The 22493-nt window shown below is 58.1% G+C and overlaps 3 protein-coding genes across 7 annotated transcripts in view; 1 reads left to right on the forward strand and 2 right to left on the reverse strand.

Moving 5' to 3' along the window:
- Positions 1 to 54: 54 nt before the first annotated feature.
- FASTK (Fas activated serine/threonine kinase) lies at positions 55 to 4250 on the reverse strand. The gene is made up of 10 exons (NM_001033511.1): positions 4109 to 4250; positions 2889 to 3311; positions 2216 to 2395; positions 1975 to 2114; positions 1289 to 1502; positions 1024 to 1183; positions 749 to 840; positions 531 to 666; positions 345 to 459; positions 55 to 258 (listed from the first exon to the last, which is right to left on the reverse strand). The coding sequence occupies exons 1-10, from the start codon at positions 4188 to 4190 to the stop codon at positions 151 to 153; spliced, it is 1650 nt and encodes a 549-aa protein (NP_001028683.1). The 5' UTR covers positions 4191 to 4250; the 3' UTR covers positions 55 to 150.
- Positions 4251 to 4522: 272 nt separating this feature from the next.
- On the reverse strand, positions 4523 to 7562 carry TMUB1 (transmembrane and ubiquitin like domain containing 1). The gene is made up of 3 exons (XM_038559730.1): positions 6936 to 7562; positions 5634 to 6052; positions 4523 to 5338 (listed from the first exon to the last, which is right to left on the reverse strand). The coding sequence occupies exons 1-3, from the start codon at positions 7047 to 7049 to the stop codon at positions 4987 to 4989; spliced, it is 885 nt and encodes a 294-aa protein (XP_038415658.1). The 5' UTR covers positions 7050 to 7562; the 3' UTR covers positions 4523 to 4986.
- Positions 7563 to 9822: 2260 nt separating this feature from the next.
- AGAP3 (ArfGAP with GTPase domain, ankyrin repeat and PH domain 3) overlaps positions 9823 to 22493 on the forward strand; it is a 56499-nt gene continuing 43828 nt past the window's right edge. For 4 of the 5 annotated variants that reach the window (XM_038559731.1, XM_038559732.1, XM_038559738.1 and 1 more), the window contains exon 1: positions 10358 to 10688. In XM_038559731.1, the coding sequence (XP_038415659.1) occupies positions 10358 to 10688 (331 nt within the window). Of the gene's footprint in view, positions 9842 to 10357; positions 10689 to 22493 lie in introns of those variants that run through there. The other variant, XM_038559733.1, reaches the window with a different exon arrangement.

The raw sequence follows: 22493 nt of genomic DNA on the forward strand, positions 1-22493 counted from the left end.
CGGGGGGGCGCGGCAACCCGCTTCCTGTCCCAGAAACGAGATGCACAATGGGGAAAGAAAGGGACTTTAATGAGAAATCAAAATATAGAGAGCCAAAGTGCAAATTGTCCACCCCCTTTGGGGGTCACCCTGAGCCCCATGTACATCCCCTCACCCCCCTTCAGGCCCCCAGCGGAGGCCCAAGGCCTGGAGCTTCTGCCTCAGGTAGCTCTTGAGCTGTGGCAGGCCTCTCTGTGACTCCAGTTCCTCGAAGGGTAGCTGCGAGGGAGGGAATGGTGTGTTACCCTCAGGGTCCTGGGCTGGCACAGGGGAGCCAGGAGGACATGCGGGGTGGGTGCTCTCACCGGCAGGAGCTGGTAGCCCATCAGGCCCAGGTGCCGCTCCCGGAGGGCCCGGGAGCCCAGCAGCACTTGGCCATCCCGGCAGAAATGCCAGCGTTCTCGCAGCATCAGCACCACCCTGTGGGGAGCAGACTGCAGCTCAGGGTGCTGTCTACAGAGGTGGGAGGCTCTCCCACCTTCTTCCCTTACCTTTGGGCGGGGTCATGGGTAGTGGACTGAGAGGCAGCCTGGCCCTGGGGACAGGACCGGGGAGGGTACGGTAGGAAGGGGTCCTGGGTCCTCACAGGAAGCACAGCACCGGAGCTGCTGACGCAGAGCAGGAAGTCTGGAGGGGGAAGAAAGAGGGCGGCTGGCTTCCAGCCCAGGCTCTGTACCCTGCCAGCCGCCCCCCCGCCACTGGGGTTCACCTGTGCAGTAGCCTGGAGGCACCGTCAGGTCCTGCCGGTACTTTTCTTCCCCCAGCAGCTGGCGCAGCCCCTCCGCTACTATATCCTTGTGACTGGGATGGGGTAGGAAGACCGACAAGGAAAGGCTCAGGAGGCTCATCTTAATTCTGTCCCCTGTCGTGCCTGGACCCTGAGCAAAGGCCTTCCAAGGCCCATTTTTCCCTCTAGGACTGCTAAGAATGCCTCTGCATGGACAGTTCAGGGTCCCCTCCCCTCCCCTCAGCCTCCCCATCCACCTGTACTTGCAGCGGGCACGGTCAGTGATGAGTGGCTGGGGGAAGATGGGCACTTGCTGCCTTCGGGGAAGACGGGGACCCCGGTATCCTGGAAGCTCCAGCTCCACAGCCGTGTCTAGCAGGGAGAGGTAGCGCCGCACAATGAAGGCATGAGGAGTGCCTGCGGGAAAGCGGGACTGAGGCTCGAGGGGCTACAGACTCCCACCCCTGCCTCCCCCTGCCCAGTGGCCCTTGGGGATCCCCGCTGGCTCTCCTGTATGCGCACCACTGATGTGGTTGATGAAGCCTGGGGAAAAGACAAAGTGCAGAGCTCGGAAGGGTAGGCACCGCAGCTGGCACAGTGACATCAAGATGTTGACAGTGGCCAGGGGGGCCACCCCTGCTTCCCGAGCCAGGATCCTCTCAAGACAGGGCATAAACTGCTGTTCCAGAGGCAAGTAGTTCAGCCGCCCAAAGGGCAGGACCAACTTCTGTACCACCTGTGGAGGAAGAGCAGCCCTTCACCTAGCATGAAACAGTTGATACCCTTCACAAGCTGAACCTCAGGGAGGCTTGGCCTGCAGGCTTGTAATGTCTCTGTAAAGGCAGAGCGATCCCTCTCCCCCGACGTACACACCAGAAGTTTGACAGCACAACCCGTGTCTTGAGCCCCACGTGATTAATCAAACCAATGGAGGAGACATCGCTGTGGGGTCTGGCCCTGAAGACTTAAGAGGAGTGGGCTTAATGAAGCTAAGACAGTGCTAAGTGAGTAGAACTGCAGAGAGCCAGGCATACACACTGGGTAGGTGGATGAGCCAGGAGGGGGTGTGCAAAGATAAAACCCCAGGGGGACAGAGCAGAGGGCCTGGCTGCTTGCTGCAGGAGGCAGCCAATCAAGCTGACAGGGAGCTGGGCTTGACACCGTGGAGGGCTAGGAGACAAGCATGGCAGGGTGGGAGGTAATCCCACCTTGCTGCTGAGCTGGGCTTCCTGGACCACCAGGAAATGGGCAATGGCTTCCAGAAGCTGGGGCTCCCGCAACCGGTGCCGGGCCAGGTGCTGGGCCAGGAGCACCATGACGTGAGGAGTCAGTTCCTCTGGCCTGGCCTCTGTGAAGAACAGCCTATTATGCTGGACCCTCAGTCCAGACACCACCACCGGCCTCCTCTTCAGCCCCTCCCCGCCACCTGCCTTCAGTCCCCTCCAGCACCTGCCAGGCTGCGGATGAGGTGCTGCCGTGGACGCCTCAGGAAATGAGGGCAGCTCAGAGCAGCTTCCAATCTTTGCCCACCGTGCAGGACAGGTTGCAGGGTGGGAGGTGGCTTCGGAGGGAGGCGAAACCTTCTCTCCTGCTCCAGGGCACACATCAGGGGCCCATCTGATGGGAAGCCTGAGAGGGAGAGGGTCAGAGGAGGCAGGCCTGGTAACAGGGAGCTGCTCTGTTCCAGTCATGGGGTTCAGCTGATGAATTCCCAACCTTTCACGTCTCTGTGTTCTGGACTGGATGGGCTATAGTGTAAGTGGAAGCACTGGAGAAGTGTGAAATACCATGTGACTGTGAGGTTATCAGGACAGTCTGCGGGCAAGAACTCAAATAAAGATGGCAAATGAGCTCTCATCTCACGCCAATGGTGACAAACTGTAGTGGCTTTCTAGAGCGCTGTGTAGGAAGGAATCCGGGCTTGGCACCCCTAGCTAAGCTGCAGGGAATGCTGCTCGACTCCTGGTGTCAGCTGTGGATACAAGGGGAGCGGCAGCAAGTGTGCCAAGGTATGCACCAGTCCTGCCAAAGCCCAAGAGGTGAATTCTGTCAGTGATCTTGGGTCTTCTACGCTCTTTCTCTATTCTTCCGTGAACACCCACCCCCCAGACACCCTCCTCACCAAGTAAGACTGCAAGGTGCAGACACACGTGGATGGTGTGAATGTCAAAGGAGGGGCAGTTTCGGATGATGAGCTGACTCAAGTCCTGTAGTGTGGCCTGCTCCACGGGAGGGGGCCGTGGCTGAGACCCCAAGAGCTGACCCAGACGACGAAGTGCCACAGGGTAGTGATGGGCGCGCACCTTGGTGGGGTTCTGGCCCAGCCAACGCAGCAGCTCCCCAGGGCTCCTCGCCTGTTCCAGAAGCCGCTGTAGCCCCTGCACGGGGCCTGCATGGAGGCCTCCTCCAGGAGGCTGGTCCCCCCACTTGCTGGGCCCCAGACAGCAGGGCTGTACTGGCGGGAGCAGCAGCAGGCCAGACAGCCGAGCAGCAGAGGCCTGGGCAGAGAGCAGGAGTCGAAGCATGGAGTTGGGTGATGGAGACCCTGAGGGGCAGCCCAGAAAAGGGGGTGAGCTTTTCTCCAAAGGGGAGAGAAACCGGAAACCAGCCATCAACTCCTGACCTCACTCCCCATTCAGAGGGCCCTGGGGTCAGAACACCCACTCATGTTCGTCCTTCCTCTGTGATTGCTCTAGTCTTCCCCACCCCGCCCCTCTCTGCCTCCTTCCATCCTTTAAAGCAGCACCTTCCATGTCCTCCGCACAGGGATATTTACAGAGCAATTCCACATGCACTATGGATCTCTGATGCTCCGCACGCGCCTCTGAGGTAGGCAGGGCTGGCACTACCTCCATTTCACAGGTGGAGAAACCAAGGCCCAGAGAGGAAAGGGGGGGGGGCGGTAAGCCCGAGGTCACGAGTCGGGTTAGTGGTCGTGCCCAGCCTGGAGCCCAGCTTGCCCTGTCGACACGCCCTCTCGACCACCTCCCCCTCCCGCAGGAGGCGGCAGCGGCAAGGAGGGTGGAACGCGGGCTCGGCAGCGGGGCGGTCCTGGGTTCCATGCTGGGCGCTCCCACTTACCAGCTGCATGACCTTGGACAAGTGGCTTCGTCTCTCTGCCCAAGCCTCCTCGCCCGTGAAACGAGAACGCAGCGCCCAGCTCGCAGGGGGCCCGTGGAGCCCGAGCGCGCGGCTTTGCAATGGCGCGGAGTCGGCGGTGTTAGGGGCCCCCACACCCACCCGGCCCGGCGACGCCCGGCGACGCCCGGAGACCGTGCTCACGGTCGCCAACACCAACTCCCGCCGCCCTCCCGCAGCCCGCCCCGCAGGCGCCACCCCTACATGGCTCCCCAGGCCCCGCGCAGGTCGCTCCCTCAGTCGGTCTCGGGGCCCGGGAGCCGGGCTCCCCCCGCGGCCTCCTCATCGGCAGGCCACCGAGTCCGCCATCTTCCCAGCAACCCCCGGACCGCGGCCCGGACGCCAATCGCGGCTCAGCCCCCGACCAGCACAGACGTGGCTCCCGTCAGGCCCCGCGCGTCCGGGCGCCGCGCGCCCCGCCCCCCGCGTCCGGAAGCTGCGCGCGCCGAGCCGGGGCGGTACCGCGGGCGGGGGGCGGGGCCAAGGGGCCGGGCGCCGAGGCTAGTGCGAAGAGCGAGCGGAAGTCGGCGGCTCGCCGTTGTAAGGCTGTGCACCCGGGAGGGCTCAGTCCCCGCCCAGCACCCCCAGAGGCCCACACACCCAGACACACAGCAGGAGTGAAAACTTCACAGTTATTTAATCTGCACGTGTTCCACAGAATCCCTCTGCCCCTCCCAGCTCCCCTTCCCCAGCGCCCCGCAGTCCTTGGGTCCTCCAACCAGCCCAAGGAGCTATCAGGGACTAGAGGTGGCTGGGTCCTCGGGCAGGACACTAAGAAGGGCCCAGGGGTGTAGCCCGGCTCTGCGGGGGGCCAAGGCAGTGACAGCAGCTGCCTGACCCCGAGGAGCTGACTGTCAATGGGGGCTGAGAGCCAGCAGCCCCAGGACGTGGCCCAGAGCCATGGAGGTCACAGGGAGGGGCGTCGGCGGACTCCCGGAGCGCTCTGCTGCGCAGGGCTGGGCTCCAGGGTAGTGGGAAGAGGCAGGCCGGAGAGGTGGGCCTGGGCAGACAGCATCGCCCACTGTGTCGAGGGGAGCAAGGTCCAGAGGGGCCAGCAACGCTGCCGAGAGCCCGTGGAGGCACTACGGGCGGTACATGGCAAAGGCCAGGAGACTGAGGAGCAGGGTGAAGCCGGCCAGACCCAGAGTGGCGGTCAGGGGAAAGAAGGGCCGGTACTGGATCTGGCAGTACCAGAGCAGCAGCAGCAGCAGAAGCAGAAGGGGCAGCAGCAGGCTGCCTATTTCCAGCCCGGAGGGGCCTGGCTCTGACCCCGGTGGGCAAGGGGGGTGTGGGGGACCGACTCGCGTGGACACGTGGCAGTGGAGAACGCAGTTGGGCGGGAGGTGAAGGCTGCCCAGGGTCTGGGTGTCGTCTCCTAGCAGCTGCCCTTGGTAGATGAGCCGCACCTGCTGTTCCCGGCCAGGAAACTGGGTCCTGAGGAGAGAGGGACCTGGGTAAGAGAGCAGGCCTCAGGCAATCCTGGTCCCTTGCCCAGAACCACACTCCCACCCCTCACCCTTGTCTCCACCCACCACCCAGCTGGTGGCCTCTAAAGAGGGGGAGTCCCCCCTGCCATAGGGGAATGATACAGTGTGTGATGTGAGGGCCTCAGTTCCCCCTCATCTATAGAAGGAGGGGGGAGTCTCAGATCTCTCTGGTGGCCCTTCTGGTCTGTGGTCACTCCCACCCCACTCTCAAGAATGTCTTTCCTGTCCTCATCCCAGCTTACCTTTTCAGGGAGCCAATGGTATCGTGGGGCCAGGCCCTGGCCACCTGCTCTGAATCGTTGAGGAATTTCAGCCGGAGCACTAGGGGCTCCTGGGGGGAGTCCGGCGACGGTGGTGTTGCTGAGAGCCCCATGCCAGGCTCTGGCTGTGCAGCCTGACCTCTGTGTCTCAAGCTGGGGGTCTCGGCTCCTGGGGCCTCCCCTCGGATGCTGCTGGTGACCGCCATGGCTTCACTGGGCTGTGCTGGTGTTGGAGTCCCTGATGGCTGGGGCAATGGGTCGGTGCCCTCCGCGGTGTGTGTGGAGACCCAGGCGAGAGCCAGCACCAGAAGGCAGGCAAGCACCGCAAAAAGGATGGTCACCTCATCACCCACCCCTTCAATCAAGGCCATGGCACCTGCCTTGCCTGCCACCTTACTGAGCTGGAGAGGTACAAAGAACCCATGAGGGGCTGGCTCGTCCACCAGCAGCCCCTTCAATTCCAACAGGCGCCTGAGCCCACCCCATCAAACTCTTCCAAAGGTCCTTATTCCTCCTCCCCCTTACCCAAGCTCCACCCTAGGGCACTCACTGCTCTGAAACCTGGTGGTCCCAAACTTGCCTCAGGGGCCCCTTCCCATCACCAAATCCCGAGTCCTAACGTTTTGTAACCTGAGTTCTAGGTCTATAACCATCTCCCCAATTCATTCAAACACTATGCGGAAGTAAGGGCCCTGATCTCCTAAGCAACCTCTCCCCTAAATTCAACCCTCAGCAAACTTCATCCCAAAGCTTACCTACCTATTCTTCCATCTACTATCCCAAAGTTTACCTTCTCCTTCGTCTATTTCACCCCAAAGCCTATCTACTCCTCCATCATTAAAGTTTCTGCAAGGGGAAAGAAAATGGGCTTCTACGCCCCCCACCCCCGGCCCCGTTATCATTTAACCAAACCCCACCCGCGCCAGGGGACTGCTTCCGAAGGCTTCCCCACACCGAACGTCAGCCTCCGCCCCCTGGCAATACGGAGCTTCCGAGGGCTGTCATCCCCCACACCCAGCTCGGCCCCGCGGGTCCACTCAAGTCCCACCCCGCGGCGGCCCGACTCGGCGCCTCCTCTGGAAGCCTCTCCAAACCCAGTCCGCAGGCTGACCCGAGATCCCGCCCGGGTATCCGAGACTTCGCCCTCCCAACCCCCAATTCCTCCATCACCCCTCCCATCTTCCCGCCCCCCGGAGCCAAGGGAGGACACCCGGGGCGGGGCGAGCGGGGGCCAGCTGGGGCCCGGGGCGGCGGGGTGGGCGCGGTCACCGCGCGGGGACTCACCGCCCGGCTCCGCCAGCTCCATAGCGGACCCTCGGGCACTTCCGGGCGGGAGGCGCCGAGGTCGCAGACACCTGAAGGCACCCCCTCCTTCCCTGCCGCCGTCGCCCGGAGCATTGTGGGACTTGTAGTCCTGCGCGGTGCGCATTTCCCGCCCTCCGCCCTGCGGACCCACGTGCCGGGATCGGCGGGCTAGTCCGGGTGTCTGCAAGTCGCTGAGGGGCCCGCGGGGGCGGGCTTAAGGGTTGTGCCAGCCCTCTGAGGCTGGGTGCATCAGCAGGACCCGCCACCTCCCCCGCTGGCATCCAGGGCATCTGTCACTCCAAAAACCAACGTCAGCGAGAACACGTCAGAGCACCCGTGTTTCCAGATGCAGGCTCCGGGGAGCTCAAGTGACCCCTACCCAGTTCTGTTCTTATGTCAGAGTGGACGCCAGAAGGCACCGTGGGCCCCCTAAATGGATTCTCTGGCCCAGAGCCCAGTACCCATGGGCGGTCCCATTAGGTTGGCTGAGGACACCCATCCCCAGGGCTGGCCACAGTGGCTTGGGCTGTCATCCTGTTTCCCTGGTCCCTTCCTCCACCTTGACCCTGTGAGAAGCATAGATACTGGAACCGGGCCTGAATGCTGATCTCTTGTCTTGTGTTTATCTGCTGTATAAACTTGGGAGCGCTATTGAACCTCTTTGAATCTTAATTTCTTTGTTCCTAAAACATAATTCATAAGGAAATTGTAAGGAAGAAATTGGGTGCTTTTTGAACAAGGGTGAAAGCTATGTAAGGGATCTGTTACACCGTAGGTATTTGTTCACCTAGTATTAGTACACTGTCCACCTAGATCTGGGCTTGGAAACTGGGTTCTTAGGGTGTTACTGTGTAGAGGACTTTGAGCCCCACGCTGGCTTGGGCTAGCTAATTTTGGTGGCTTTTCCTTCCTTCCTCTGAGCCACAGAGATCTCAGGTCTTGGGTTTTATAGGCCAGTCTTGGTGAAAAGTGATATACCCTAGTGTTTCCATAGTTCATGCTTACCTGTGGGAGCAGGTACTCTAAGCGTTGCCTTGGGAAAGTCAATTTAGATGTATGACATACAGACCTAACTTTTCTCTAGTTCCTTCCCTTCCATTCATTTGTTTATTCTAGAAACATCTATTAAAGGTATACTATATGCCAGGCACTGTGCAAGATTATGGGAATACAATGGTGAATCATACAGGTAAACTTATCCCTGCCCTGACATGGCTCATAGAATGATAGGAGAGAGACATGTAGACAAGTCCACTGGTCCTTTTTTTTTTTTTTAATTTTATTTATTTATGATAGGCACACAGAGAGAGAGCGGCAGAGAGAGAAGCAGGCTCCATGCACCGGGAGCCCGACGTGGGATTCGATCCCCGGTCTCCAGGATTGTGCCCTGGGCCAAAGGCAGGCGCTAAACCGCTGCACCACCCGGGGATCCCAAGCCCACTGGTCCTAACACAGATCTGTTCTGGCTGCTGCGGCAAGGCATCTGAGAAGCTCTTTACCTTCAGCATCTCTCCTGGGAGCTACCGGGTGCAGATTCTTGCTGTCAAGTTCTAGTTACGCATGTAAAAGAGATGTTAGCTATTGCTTTTAGAATTACATAGTATCAGAGCTAGGTGTTCTGCTCAACCACTGTATTTTATTTTATTTATTTTTTAAAAATTTTCAGACTTTATTCATGAGTGACAGAGAGACACAGAGAGAGGCAGAGACACAGGCAGAGGGAGAAGCAGGCTCTATGCAGGGAGCCCGACGCGGGACTCGATCCCGGGTTTCCAGGATCACAACCTGGGCCGAAGGCAGGCGTTCAACCACTGTATTTTAAAGATGAAACACAGAGAGGGTACAAGACATCAGTAAGGTCAAATGTGTACATAGAACCTGAATCTGTCAGGAGCTATGGAGACCCTTCTTTGGAAGGTACAAGACACTTGGGTGACTGCGTTGGTACTGGGCAGGGTTTTGTGAGTAGCCAAATGGGGGTAACTCTTTGCGGGGAAAAGAATCAGCTCGGCCTGGGAAGTGGAAGTGTGTGTAAAAAGACTGACATGTCCACTGTGCCATAGGACATCTGGGCACAGCCCTGGAAGGCTGACTGTTTGGGGCCAGTGCTCTGCACATGCCCTCTATTAGGCATTTTTGGAAAGGCTGAGGATGAGGGCTGGCTAGCAAGACTGCAGGCAGCTTTGGCAATGGGGATGCAGAGAAAGGCAAACATCAAAGGTAGCTCCCTGGCCCCTGAAAGGGTGGACAAGGAACACAAGATGGGCAAGGGATTGAGGACAATGAAGAGAGCCATGAGGTCTCTGGTGAATCTCTTGAATGCGATGAGTGGGGAAGAAGGCATAATATTGGATTCCTCTCTCTTCTTTGCCCATGTACCAGTGGGTCCAGGGCAGTGGTAGTGAACCACCCCAGTCCCACAGGGGAGTCTTTTAGGAGAAGCCTGAAGATGAGTGGGGGCTGTTGCTTACAGTGCCATTTCCAAAGGCCTTGCTGATGAAGCTCCCTGGGAGAACTGGAAATAGAAGCCGGGAACCCAGATTTCCAGGCTCTGTGCTGCAGCCCGCAGCCGAGAGTCCAGGGAGGACCAGAGAGAGCACCTGGGGCACAGGGTGGTCTCCACGGATGATCTCGGGCGGGAACCGGGGATCCCGTGCAGCATGAAAGGCAGGACCGCGTAAGTGAGGCGCAGCTGTGCCTGGGCTGGCGGCCCTTCTCGGCCAATCGGCCGCGTTCATCAGCACCCTCAGGCGCCGGGCACGGCTCGGGCACTGCCCAAAGATCGGACACCCCACCCAGACGGGAGCAGGGCGGCGAAAGAGCCAGCCGGGGCCGGGAGGAGGCCAGAGCAGCTGTCCACTTGGAGCCGGTGGCCCTCGCGGCGGGTGGGGGTGGGGGCTGGAGAGCAGGCGGAAGGGCCAAGGCTAGGTGGGAGGGGCCCGGGCGCCGGGGCTGGAGCGCGCGGCTCGGGGGTGGAGGCTGCAGAGCCAGCGAGCGAGCGAGGGGCGGGGGCGCTGGGGCCGGCGCGCAGGAGGGGCGGGGGCGGCGGGGAGGGGGGCTCGGGCTGCGTGTGCCGGAGCTGGCGGGGGCGGCGGTGCGTGCGCATGACGCGGGGGGAGGGCCCGGGCCGCGCGCTCCCGGTCCCGTTGTTGTTGCCGCTGGAGGCTGCTGCGAGGCAGCGGGATCGCGGCGCGGAGAAGCGCCCTGCAGCGGCGGCCCCAGCGTGCTCGGCGGTGCCTCCTGGCCTCGGCCCCCGGCCCCCGAACTCATGCGCTAGCCCCGCGCCGCCGGCTCCGTAGTCCCGGCCCCGCCAGCCCCGCGCGCCCGCCCGCCACCGCCGCCGCCGCAGCGCCGCCCCGGGCCCCGGCCGGGCCCGCCTCGGGCCCCGCGGCTCCAGAGCCATGAACTTCCAGGCGGGCGGGGGGCAGAGCCCGCAGCAGCAGCCGAGCCTGGCGGCGCCGGGGGGCGGCGGCGGTGGCGGCGGCGGCGCGGGGGGCGGCGGGCAGTTCGGCGGCGCGGGGCCGGGGGCCGGGGGCGGCGGCGGCCCCTCGCAGCAGCTGGCCGGCGGGCCCCCCCAGCAGTTCGCGCTCTCCAATTCGGCAGCCATCCGGGCCGAGATCCAACGCTTCGAATCTGTGCATCCCAATATCTACGCCATCTACGACCTGATCGAGCGCATCGAGGACTTGGCGCTGCAGAACCAGATCCGGGAGCACGTCATCTCCATCGAGGGTGAGCGGAGCCGGGGTCTGCGGGAGATGGGGCGCGGTGGCTCGGCTCGGCCACGCTGTCCGCGTCTGGGGTCCTCGCGCGCCTGAGGTGCCGGCCACGCGGTGTGCTCATCGCCGGCGTTGCAGAGCGGTCGTCCGCGCTTCGCTGTATCTCGTCCAGGGACACTGGGGCTCGGGGCCGGTCCCGTGCCAGGCGACGCGTTTTCTGCTCTTAGTGCTCCACGACGCGAGGGCGGTGTCGCTCCCGGGACAGGTGCGCTCAGAGCCTCAGAGGTGCGGGGGTCTGGGGCCGGAGCTGGCCAGGCATGGCGAGGGAAGGTGGGCGCAGCGGAGGGCCTCGGCGGGCGGGGAGGTGGGGCCGCTGCCCCGGCCCTGCCCCGCGGCGGGGCGGGGGATCGGGCCTCCGGTTAGTGGAGCGTCCGCGGGCCCCGGAGGGTGGCGCTCGCCGCGGCGCCCTTTCCCGACGCACACCCCCTACGTTGCGGCTGCCAGGCGGGCACAGGCCGGGCCTGGCGCGGGGCTCCGGCGGCGCGACCGCGTGGGAAGCGCCGGCCGGTACATCCGCGCCTTCTCCGGGTCCCACGCGCGCCCGGGAGCCACTCGGGAGGCGGGCACGGGACTGCGGGGCGCAGACCGGCCTCCGTGGACACGGCGCCGGGCGTCAAGCGCCAGAACTCCGGGCCCCTGTCCTGCCCAGCGCTCCTTTCCGTGGGCTCTTGGGTCGGGACTTTGGCTGCCAAAGGGGGCAGAGGAAGTGGGTGCACGCTGCTGGCACATATCCGACGACCCCTGATGTGGTGGGGGCTCTCCGCACCCCAGACACCCTGGTGGCGCGGTGACCTTTGAGCACCCAAGGGACAGATGGGCCTCACCCTGGGTCATCTGCTTCCTCTCTGTCCATTTGAGGGGGGATGCCCACCAGCAGGTGGTGGGTTCAGCTTTAGTGGAAACGCTGGGGCGGGGCGGGGGGGAGGATTACAAGGGTTTTTTTTTTTTTTTTTTTGGTGATGACATGGAGTTGTGGGCAGGCCTGGCCACTTCTTGGGCCTCACAATTAGGGTCACATTCCCATCTTGTGTGAGGCTCTGGGGGCTTCTTCACCTGAACACTCCCTTTCTGCTTTTGGAGGTCCCTGCAGCTGGGGAAGGAGCATTCAGTAGTTTGGGATGGGAGTAGAGAACACCATTTGGAGCTGAAGTCTTGCCCTGTTCTTGTAACATTCCGACCTGACTCCCTCTGTCCTTTCCCCAATCCTCTTAGCTCTTTTCTCCCAAGGCTGAGTTCACTGTGAACTAATTAGGCAACAGGAAAACTCATTAACGTGGATCTGAGTAAATGGCCTGAATCACCGTCGTGGCTGGGGACCAGGAGTTGGCATTTGTGTGAGCCCAGGGCCCCAAAGACAGGAGATGACCAGATTTTCCTCCTAGATCTGAAGCAGGTGGGGCACGACGAGCGACTATTCCTTGCCCTTGCAAGGAAGTAGAAGTTCCCCATCAGCTCTAAAATACCCCCAGCTCCTTTTGGTGACAGCCTTGGTGGGATAGGCACAGAGGGAGTGAGGGAAGGAAGACATCTGCGGCAGAGCACTTCCCAGAGCAGGGAGGGGCAGGAATCAGCTGGATTCCCATCCAGCTCCAACTTCCTTAACAGTGACCTGTGACCGCCCTGCCCCCCATCCCCCCAACACCCCCTGGAGGCGCCTGGCAGGGCATCTTCTGTGACACAAAGGCCATGATTCCCAGAATCCACTGAGTCTCATCCCTGCCTTGAATTCAACATGACAGGCAGAATTTCCCCTCCTTGAGCCGCCGCCCCCCCCCCCCCCCCCCCCCCCCCCCCCCCCCGTGACCAACTTCCCCATTGCGGTTTGGAAGTACCCCATGTTCTGTCTGCTTAGCCTGGAAGCTCCGTATCACCACTGTCGTGAATCCTGGGACCTGATGTCTCACTGTCACCAGGCCCAGCCGTTCCTCACGCATCCGTTCTCAGCTCTCCTGATCCCTGCTTCCCTGCTCTTTCTTGGCAGGGCCTCCCACCTCTTTCTTCCTGCTCCCCCCATTTTTTCCCAGCCTCTCTCCCGGAATCCGTCTTTAGTACCCACCTCACCCCTGCTCCCCCACTTTTGTCACCCAGCTTTTCTGCTCTAGGCAGGCAGAAGGAAAAAAAAAGCCCAACCCTGAAAACTCCTCCGATTTCTGCCCTATACCCTTCCTGCAGTAGAGCCCCTCCATCTGCCAGACCATATTGCTGCCTTGTAAAGCAGCATCCCCACCTTCTTTTTGGGGGGAGGCAGGGGAGCAGCTTCCCGGGGCGTTTCCCTGCTCCCTGGGAGCCTGAGCGAGCCCCCCTGCTGGGGCCCAGCAGACCTGGGTCCCTGTGTTACATAACGCATCCATCCGTAGCCTGGGAGGCCGCTCTCTGTGTTTACTCCGGCCGAGCCTCTTAGCGGGAAGGGATGATATTTTCCTGGTGTATAATAAGCTTCCGCCTCACTCCGGTAATACTTCGATGAAGGATTTATTCGTCCCAGCTCTGAAGGTGACCTCGGAGACGCAGTCAGAATCTGTTTGGGACTGAGGGAGCCCAGTGGTACCTTGCCCTCCTGTCTTCTCTCTGCTTCATCCGGTCACCTCTAACCCTGTGGCCAGGGCAGGAGGAAGCAGAGGAACAGGGAGCTTTCCTGTTGCAGGATTAGGGGCCGAGGGGAGACAGACTGTTTCGGAAAAGTTCCACCAAAGGCTGAGGAAGGAGAAAAGGTATCCATCCTGCAGTTTTTAAGGAACGAAGGAAGTGTAACTGGGAGCTGGCATGGAGGGTGGGGAGAGAAGACTTAACCACGTGCAGAGCCTCTGAGCCAGCCTCACCTTCCTGGCGGGGACACTGAGGCTCAGAGAGAGGAGGGATCGCGAGTGGCCTCACGGCAGGAGTCTGCAGGAAAAGGAGCTCTTGAGACTGGCTTGGGTTGCCTGGCTGTGTCCTAGAAAGAGGGCTGCAGAGGAACTGGACTCAGGCCAGACAGGGGACAGCCTGGGCGTGTGATACCTGGGCCAAGTGAACCAGGAGCCAGGATGAGCTGCTGGGAGAGGTGAGGCTCAGGGTCCCAGCAATTGGCCTGGCCAGGTGGGCTGGTCTCTGAGTAATTGTGAATTCAGGGAGGCATGAATTCAGGCATTCAGATTCAGGGTGGATCCTGCAGGTCCCCAGGGAAGACCAGGAAGCACACGGTGGCCACTGGTGGCCCATGTGGCTGCTACAAGGGCAGGAACTGGGCTTTGTCGGCTGGTGACTTGTTGGTGCCCCCTTTGTTTTTCCTCCAACATTTTTTTTTTAAATAAACAAAATAATTGCTTTTGAGCAACCTAGCGGTGGGCAGATTTGTTCTTTCACCTCACTCTTGGAGGGGTTGCTCCGGCTCTGCTGGCCAGCCACTACGGCCTGAGGCTCTAGTGCTCTGGGACTGCAGGCAGGAGGTGCTGCAAGTTTTCCTGGTGGGCTCAAGCCTAGGTTAGAGAGGGAAGGTGCCCCGAGCTGCTGCAGACAGAACATCCTGGGCAGGGCTCGGAGGGAGCAGGCAGGGGGGTGCCCACCTCTGCAGCATGCGTCCTGCTTCCTCTGTGTCTGGGGCTGGGATCCTGGCAGCAGCCCCGTGAGGCTGTGAGACAGGTGGAGAGCAGTTTAGCCATTTGGGAGCCGGGGAAGCTCTCTCCTGGGCTCCTTTGCCCTGTCTGTTCCTTGGGCTGGCCGGTCCCCAAGCTACTGAAACCACTTACCTGGAGGCTTTGCCGCAGTACAGGTTTCTACCGATTCCTGCCAGGGATCTGATTCAGTAGGTTTGAGATGGGGGCCCAGGGACCTGGGTTTGTCACTTCTCCCAGGGTTCTGGTAATTAGCTCGTTTCGGGAATGAGTGCCCGGTGGGGGCCTAGAGGCTTAAGTAGGACTTTGCGCAGAAGAGCTCCAGGAATTCTGAAAAAGAGATGTCCGTGTGGGTGCTAGTGGCCGGGGACAGTCACATTTGTTCCAGATACATTTATTTAGCTCCTACTGTGTGGCCCAGTTGCACAGAGCACAGTGGAAGGCAGGGAGGAGGCGGAGGAGGGGCCCCGCCCTTACCCTGGACCCCAAAGTAGAACAGATTAGCCTGTAGGAGGGGCCAGAACAGGGATTGGGAGTGGTGGGAGAAAACCGGGGCAAAGGTTAGATTCCAGGGAAGACCGGTCCAGACCTCTTCCTTCAAGGTCACGGAGAGGGAGGAAAGCTCACCTCAGGCTGCAGGACCACAGGCAGTGGAGAGATGGGATGTCCCTCCCCCCTTTAGTTCTCTGCCACTGAGCTGCTGCTCTCTGCCAAGTAAAAGACCCCCTGCAGATAAGACAGTCCTTGCTCCTAAGTACTCCGTGGCTACTGGGACTACTTATCTTCCTCTACCGTTGCCTTCTTTCATTGAATGTCTGTGTCAGGCCTGGGGCTCTGGGAGACTTTCTATGCAGACAGAACAGGTTTGCAGAGGCAGCAAGGGCGAGAGAAAGTGTGATGTGGTGTTCCAGGAGCAGCAGGCTTGTCCACATAGCTGGGGCACTGAGTCCAGATGGGACGGGCCAGAGGGAGTTTTTCATGCTTTTTTCTGTATTTATTTATACCTCGCCATGGTCAAGGAGACCACTTGAAATGGCTTGGAATCCTGCAGGAGATGGCCCGTCATGTGAGGGGCGACATAGGAACATTAGGGCAGGTGTGGCTGAGTATGTGCTCTTGAGGCGGCAGGGTGAGTGGCCTTGGGGAGACCAGGTGGGAAGGGAAGCTCATCCCTGAGCATGTGCACCGTGAACCTCCCCTATGAGCTGTCAGGGAGTCTGTGGCCTCAGAACCACAGGAGTGGAGGGAGTGAAGATGCCCTTCCTGAAAAGCAGGCTTAGGGGAGCTGAGGCCTGGGGGCAGAGTGGGTAGACATGTTGGGGCTCTGACAACTCCAGTGTCCTTATCGGCATCACCCGCACCCCCAGCCAGGAACCTTTGGCTTACCTCATTCTCTTTTTACTATGTAGGTAACTTGAGATGAGTTTAACCAGATTGCTTTCCTTCTGACCTCTAGCTGACTTCCAGGCTGAGGGGTAAAGGGAAGGTAATTTTGGAATAGAGAGCTGAGCCCTAGGGTGATAGAAGCGGGAGAGGGCCGTGACCGGGAGCATCTGCTTGGACGATGTAGGCGTTGGCTGGTACTGCGTTCTGCGGGGTAGCATTCCCTGCCTGCCTGCCTGCTAGAGGTTGCTATAAGGCCTTTGCAACACGTGGCAGGTGTCTTCCCAGGTATGCAAGTATCCTCTCCATTTTGCAAAGCCTGGGATTTAGATTGAGCAACGTCCCGGAGGCCACACTAGAGGAGCAGAAACTGTTTTCCAGCTGCAGGGCTGGTGCTTCCCCCATGGATGGATGGATGGATGAGTGCGCTTTGGTGGGTCAGACTGGATGCCCCATCAGCCCTCCTACGGCGCCTCTCAGGGAAGTTTTCTGACCTTCAGTTTAATTTGAGGACACTTAAAATATAACTTGAGAACTTAGGGTTCCTCCATCCTGCTGTGATCTTCCTCTGAATGTCTTGAATCCCCTACTAAATGGTCGCTCTGGGATGTGTCTGTCCCCTCCCTGAGCAGCGTAGATATTACTGCATATAGCGCATAGGTGCTTGCTCAAGAAACACTTAGAAATGCTTAAACATTTAAAACATTTAAATATACGCGGAAGTGGCGAAAGTAATGCTCATTTGTTTTAACAAATTCAGATGGGGAAGGAAGTAGAAGGAACATGTGCCCCCCACCCCCGGGGGTACCTGCTGCTTGGCAGCCTGATGTGTGTCTTCCCCCATCTGCTTTTCTTTTCTTTTCTTTTTTCTTTTTTTTTTTCTTTTCTTCTTTTATTTCTTTTCTTTTCTTTAATATTTATGCATAAGAGACATGGAGAGGCAGAGACACAGGCAGAGGGAGGAGCAGGCTCACTGTGGGGAGCCCAATGCAGGACTCCATCCCAGGACCCCAGGATTGCAACCTGAGCCCAAGGCAGACACTCAACCCCTGAGCCACCCAGGCGTCTCCTCCCCATCTGTTTTAACCCTACATATATCTGCTCTCAACGACTCTGTGATTGATTTGATATTATTGGCATTTCTCAGCAAAGGTGGGATTTTGGTGGAAAACACTCCTCTGGGAGAATGAAAGCACCTGTGTTCATCTGCTCATCTGGTAGCTCCCTGCAAGGGAATTGGGATACCTGGGTTCTCATTTCTACCAGGTTGTGACTGGCAGGTCACCCCTTGCTTGACCTTTTTTTTTTTTTTTAATTTTTAAAATTTTATTTATTTGTCAGAGATAGAGAGACAGCACTGGTGAGCAGGAGCAGGGGGAGTGGCAGGCAGGGGGAGAAGTAGGCTCCCCGGCTGAGCAGGGAGTCTGAAGCCAGGCTTGATCTCAGGACCCCGGGATCATGACCTGAGCCAAAGGCCGACACTTTACTGACTGAGCCACCCAGGTACCACTTGACCTGTCTTGTTTGAGACTTGAATTCTTTATGCAGCTCGCGGTGACTCCGCACACGGGTGCCTGGGCCATCTCTGTCTTGGCTCTGCAGCCTCAGGTCCTGCCTCAGGTGCTGCCTGTCTGGGGAGCGCAGGCTCCACTCAGTGCGCCCGGCTGAGCCTGACTTTTTGCACGTAGCACTTTGACAGGCGCTGCCTGGGCGCCCTCAAGAATCTGGTGATTGAAGAGTTCCTGTGGGCCAGATCTGGGCCTTAGGGAGACGCAGGGGGAAATAACAAAACCTCCCTGCGGGGTTGTGCCACATAAGGCTTCACAGGGTCGTGCGTGTAAGGGGCTCCTGGCAGGGCCTGGCGCAGAGTGAGCACACAGTGATGCTCGCCGCTATCTTAAAAGGCTGTAGGATGCCCGGGGCCCCTGGGTCGCTTAGTCGGTGAAACATCTGCCTCCAGCTCAGGTCACAATCCCAGGGTCCTGGGATCGAGTCCCACATTGTCTGGCTTCTTGCTCCATGGGGAGTCTGCTTCTCTCTCCCCCTCTGCCTCTCCCCTCTGCTCGTGTGCTTTCTCTCTCTCCCAAATAAATAAATTTTTAAAAATCTTAAAAAATAAAAGGCTGCGATAGGGCACCTGGGTGGTTCAGTGGTTGAGCGTCTGCCTTTGGCTCAGGGTGTGATCCCAGGGTCCTGGGATCGAGTTCGCGTCGGGCTCCCTGCAGGGAGAAGCTCCCAGAGGGAGAAGCAGGGAGCTTCTCCTGTGTCTGCCTGTGTCTCTGCCTCTCTCTCTGTGCCTCTCATGAATAAATAAATAAAATCTTAAAAAAAAAAAAAAGGCTGCAGAGCCATACAGTTTCTTACTCATCTTTTTGTGTATAGACCTTTCTATGCTTGTCTGATTACTTCCTTTGGACAAATTTCCAGGAGAAAATGACGAGACTGTCAGGTATGCACATTTTTAGGACTTTTGCAGCACAGCCCGCCTGATTCTAGGGGTAGAGACAGACCACTTGCTCCTTGCCCTACCTCTCTGGGCCCCACCTGCCCACCTTATAGGTTAAAAACACCACCACCACCACCACCCTTAGATGCTTTTCCTTATTTTTTAAAATTTTCTGTTGGTTTGATTACTAGTGAGAGTCAACATTAAAAAACAATTTGGGTCATTTGCATTTTGCTTAAGTCTCTTCAGGTCCCTTATTCATTTTCCAACTTGGTTTGTTGCTCTTTTTGTACTGCATGTAAGATAGTTTTAATTTCTTAATGTAGATTTTTCTGAAGTGAACATTTGTCTGCTGGCAGGGAGCCACAGCCTCAGGCTCTCAGGCAGCACTCAGGCCCAGGGCCAGCTGACCAGGCTGTCCTCCAGGTGCCCAGAGAAGCGACCCCACATCTCATGGTTTCAGGGGAATGTGCCTGTTTCTAGTGGGTGTTTTTCTTTCTCTTGCTTGTCTGTCAGCATCCCTCCTTGCCACTGTTGGTGTGCCCGCCTACAGCACTTTCTCTTTTGCCTTTTAATTTGATGTTTGGATGGCTTGCAGTCCCAGAGCCCATGCTCCTGAAGTGGGATTCCAGCCCAGTCCTGGCCTCTGGGGGTGCATGAGTCTGTGTGCCTGGGGGGTGGGCGAAGCTGGGAATCTGGGAGATCTGGACACCACTTGGGGCTTGCCTGCTGTCTTCTAGGGAGGGGCCGATGGACTTCTTGCCTGGAGGATTTTTTGTTAAATGGGCCCTCAGTGAAGGCCTTTGGTGTGAAGAGCTGTGAAGGTTTGGTGGCTTTTAGTTGTTTCAAAGCACTCCTCTGCCTGGTGACAGCTTCTGGACTGTTCTAGACTGCATTGCCTTGGGTGCTGTGGTGGAGTGAATGTTGGGCATCCTTTCTTGTCTGTAGGGCCTGTGTGGGGCAGCAGTTACAAACCTGCTTCTGGAGCCAACCTGCCTGGATTTCAATCCCAGACTTAGTAGTTGGTAGCTGTGTGACCTTTGGTGAGTCCCTTTACCTCTCTGCCTTGCCTTCCTTGTTGCTAAAATGAGGTTCACAGGCACCCATTTCATCACGTGGGTGTGAGGATGAAGTCGGGGAATGCACGCAGAGCTCTTAGACCAGCACCATTCCCTTGGAAGTACTTGTGTGGTGGGTCCTGGTGCATGACTCATAAGCTAGGTGCTGGTCACACTGCCTTTGCCAGGTGGGAGTGAAGACAGTGAGGGCATGAGAGGGAGTGTGCCTTACATGGTGTCCGCAGCCTGTGGCTCCTCCCGTGGTGCTTAGGGTCCGTGGTGGTGGAGTTTGGGGTAAGTTGGTCTAGCCTGGCGAGCCCCGGGGCAGAGAGCCACCTCAGGGTTTGTCTGAGGTTCCAGGACCCAGACCTGGACCACAGACTGTCACAAGGAATGTGTCACACAGGCCCCCAGCATTGCCTTTATTTGATTGTTTGCCTTTCAACCCAGTCCAGTTCTGTACGTGAGCCTCGCGTGTCAATTTAAATTTTCCTTTTAAGGAAGGTAAAAAGAAAAGTGAAGTGTGTTTTATTTTTTTATTTTTTTAAATTTTTATTTATTTATGATAGTCACAGAGAGAGAAAGAGAGAGAGGCAGAGACATAGGCAGAGGGAGAAGCAGGCTCCATGCACTGGGAGCCCAATGTGGGATTTGATCCCGGGTCTCCAGGATCGCGCCCTGGGCCAAAGGCAGGCGCCAAACCGCTGCGCCACCCAGGGATCCCTGAAGTGTGTTTTAATATTATATTTTACTTAACTCACTATATCTGAAATGTTGTCTTTCCCGCATGCAATCTGAGAAATGATTAATGGGATCTTTTATACTCATTTCTCACACCCCGTCTTCGAGCTCCAACCCCCAGGGACAGGCCACATCTCCAGTGCTCAGTAGCCACACAAGGTCCCTGGCTGTGGTGGTGAGAGGACAGCTCTCGTTTTACCCCTCAATAAACAAAAGAATACCTGTTTGTTATAAAAAGTGAGTACAGAAACGCATCCTTTTTGATTTATCTGTCTAAAGTATTTTTTTAAGGTTTTATTTATTTATTCATGAGAGACAGAGAGAGAGAGAGGCAGGCAGAGGGAGAAGCAGGCTCCCTGCAGGGAGCCCGATGTGGGACTTGATCCTAGGACCCCAGGATCACGCCCTGAGCCAAAGGCAGGCGCTTAACTGCTGAGCCAGCAGCCGTCCCAACCTTTCTGAAGTATTAATAATAACCTGTATGGAGCGCCTGGGGGGCTCAGTTGATTAAGCGATTGTCTGCCTTTTGCTCAGGTTGTGATCTCAGGGTCCCAGGATCGCCGTCCCGCATTGACCTGGCTCCCTGCTCAGCGTGGAGTCAGCTTTGCTCTCTCTCTGTCTCTCACTCCCTCTCTAGTAAATAAATAACATCTTTAAACAACAACAGTAATAATGAGCCTTACCCATAGGTCCTGCTGTTTTCCATCAGCCAGGCAACAAGCGCCCACTTACAGAGCCCCTGCCAAGGCCGGGGGGATCAATTGCAAACAGATCCATTGAGAAGTTACTGACTCTGCAGTAGCTTTTGGTCACCGTGTTTCCTGAAAACCTGAAGACCACTGCCGTTGTGAGGCTGCCACCCAAAACCTGTTCACGCCATGGGGTTCTCCTGCTCCATGCTTGGGAGCCACGTTCCTGGGGTTCCGCCCAAGGATGGAAGGTGGGGTGAGAGTCCAGGCCCCGTTCTGCCAAGATGAATGTGTGGGTTGAGGGCCCCTCACGGGCAGCGCTTGTTCCCGGGGGCTTGGCCACGGGCCTCGGGGCAGCTCTCATCACTCTGCTGTGGCTCCCGCATCCCACGCGGCTGCCTCTCCACCCTTCTGACCTCTCAGCCCCTCGCCTCCCTGTTGCCAGCCTGGAGGGTGATCCTGAATTGGGGTGACGGGGGAGAGACCACGGCAGTTCCCACGGCTCCCTCCACCTGCTGCGGATGGGCCCGTGAGTTCTGGAGCGCTGGTGGCCTGACCCAGCAGAGGACGGGCAGGCTGGCGAGCTGTTGGTGGCTGGGCTCGTGTGAACAGCGCAGTCTGGACCAGCTGGCCTTCTGCGTGTCAGCTTTACACAAGGTCAGACGGAGTGGTGGCTCGTGAGGTGCACCTGGTAGGGGAATGGGGTGCTGACTGCGTGGCCCAGACCACAGCACAGCACACAGTTGGAGAAGGGCGAGCCCCACCCTCGTGCCCTGCAGGAAGGCAGCGTGGAAGTGACAGCCCAAGGATTCAAGGTCACTGGTTAGCAGCGGGGGGCCCAGTTGGGCCCCCAGGCTTTTTTGCATCACCTTGACCTCCTTCCAGCACACAAGAGGAGGTGGGCCAGGCGATGGATCCTGCTAGTCACCTGCCCTTCAACCACGACCCAAGGCGGTGGTGCCAAGATGCTGTATGTAACCAGCAAGTCTCAAAATATTTTCTTCACCCTGTCCTGGCACTTTAGGCGGGGCTGTTTTTGTAGGTTTTTTTTGGTTTATGTTTTGCCTTTGATTTATGCTAAGTTATATATGTATATATACGTAAAATAGCGGAATATATATTTATATCCTAGCGGAGAGTTTGTAAATGTATGCCTACTCTTGGAAGACACGTGGCACAGAATAAAGCCCCCCTCAGACAGCAACTCTAGGTTGCCTCCTTGCTCTCAGCCCACTTGCCTCCTATGGGGCAGGGAGGCTTTCCTTACCTGGCCTGCTCAGAGGTGAGGTTACCATGGCTCACACCCAGGAAAGCACATCCCATGGCATTGTGGCAATAAAATGCGAGGCTCCTTTACCTCCCTCCTCTTGTTAATGGCAGGAAGGACCCCGATTCTTTATCCAGGAAGCCACCAGGGAATCTGCAGGTGGGGTGGGCTAGGCAGTCCCCTTGTGATATCTTCAGTGGGACATCTCAGAGCACCCTTGGCCAACCCAAAAAGACAAAAAACATCATTTTTTTCTTCAGAGATTTTATTTATTCATGAGAGACACATAAAGAGAGTTAGAGACACAGGCAGAGGGAGAAGCAGACTTCCTGCGGGGAGTCCATTGTGGGACTCGATCCCTGGACCCCAGGATCACGACCTGAGCCAAAGGTTCAACCACTGAACCACCCAGGTCTCACCACCCCCCCACCTTTTTATTTTAATATTTATTTATTTATTTGACAGAGATAGAGTGACAAGCAGGGGGAGTGCAGAGGGAGACAGAGAAGCAGACTCCTGTGGAGCTGGGAGCCCGACACGAGGCTCCATCCCAGGACCCTGGGATCGGGACCTAAGCCGAAGGC

The sequence above is a fragment of the Canis lupus genome, chromosome 16, assembly GCF_011100685.1.
Source record: "Canis lupus familiaris isolate Mischka breed German Shepherd chromosome 16, alternate assembly UU_Cfam_GSD_1.0, whole genome shotgun sequence".
Lineage (NCBI taxonomy): Eukaryota > Metazoa > Chordata > Mammalia > Carnivora > Canidae > Canis > Canis lupus.

Coding starts and splice junctions, on each gene's coding strand:
- FASTK (NM_001033511.1), bottom strand. CDS start 4,190: ATGAGGAGGCCGCGGGGGGAGCCCGGCTCCCGGGCCCCGAGACCGACT. Junction 2,396..2,888: donor GCACCTTGCAGTCTTACTTG/GTGAGGAGGGTG, acceptor TCTCCCTCTCAG/GCTTCCCATCAGATGGGCCC. Junction 667..748: donor GCCTCCAGGCTACTGCACAG/GTGAACCCCAGT, acceptor TTCCCCCTCCAG/ACTTCCTGCTCTGCGTCAGC.
- TMUB1 (XM_038559730.1), bottom strand. CDS start 7,049: ATGCTCCGGGCGACGGCGGCAGGGAAGGAGGGGGTGCCTTCAGGTGTC. Junction 6,053..6,935: donor GGAGCTGGCGGAGCCGGGCG/GTGAGTCCCCGC, acceptor GTACCTCTCCAG/CTCAGTAAGGTGGCAGGCAA. Junction 5,339..5,633: donor ACCATTGGCTCCCTGAAAAG/GTAAGCTGGGAT, acceptor CTCTCTCCTCAG/GACCCAGTTTCCTGGCCGGG.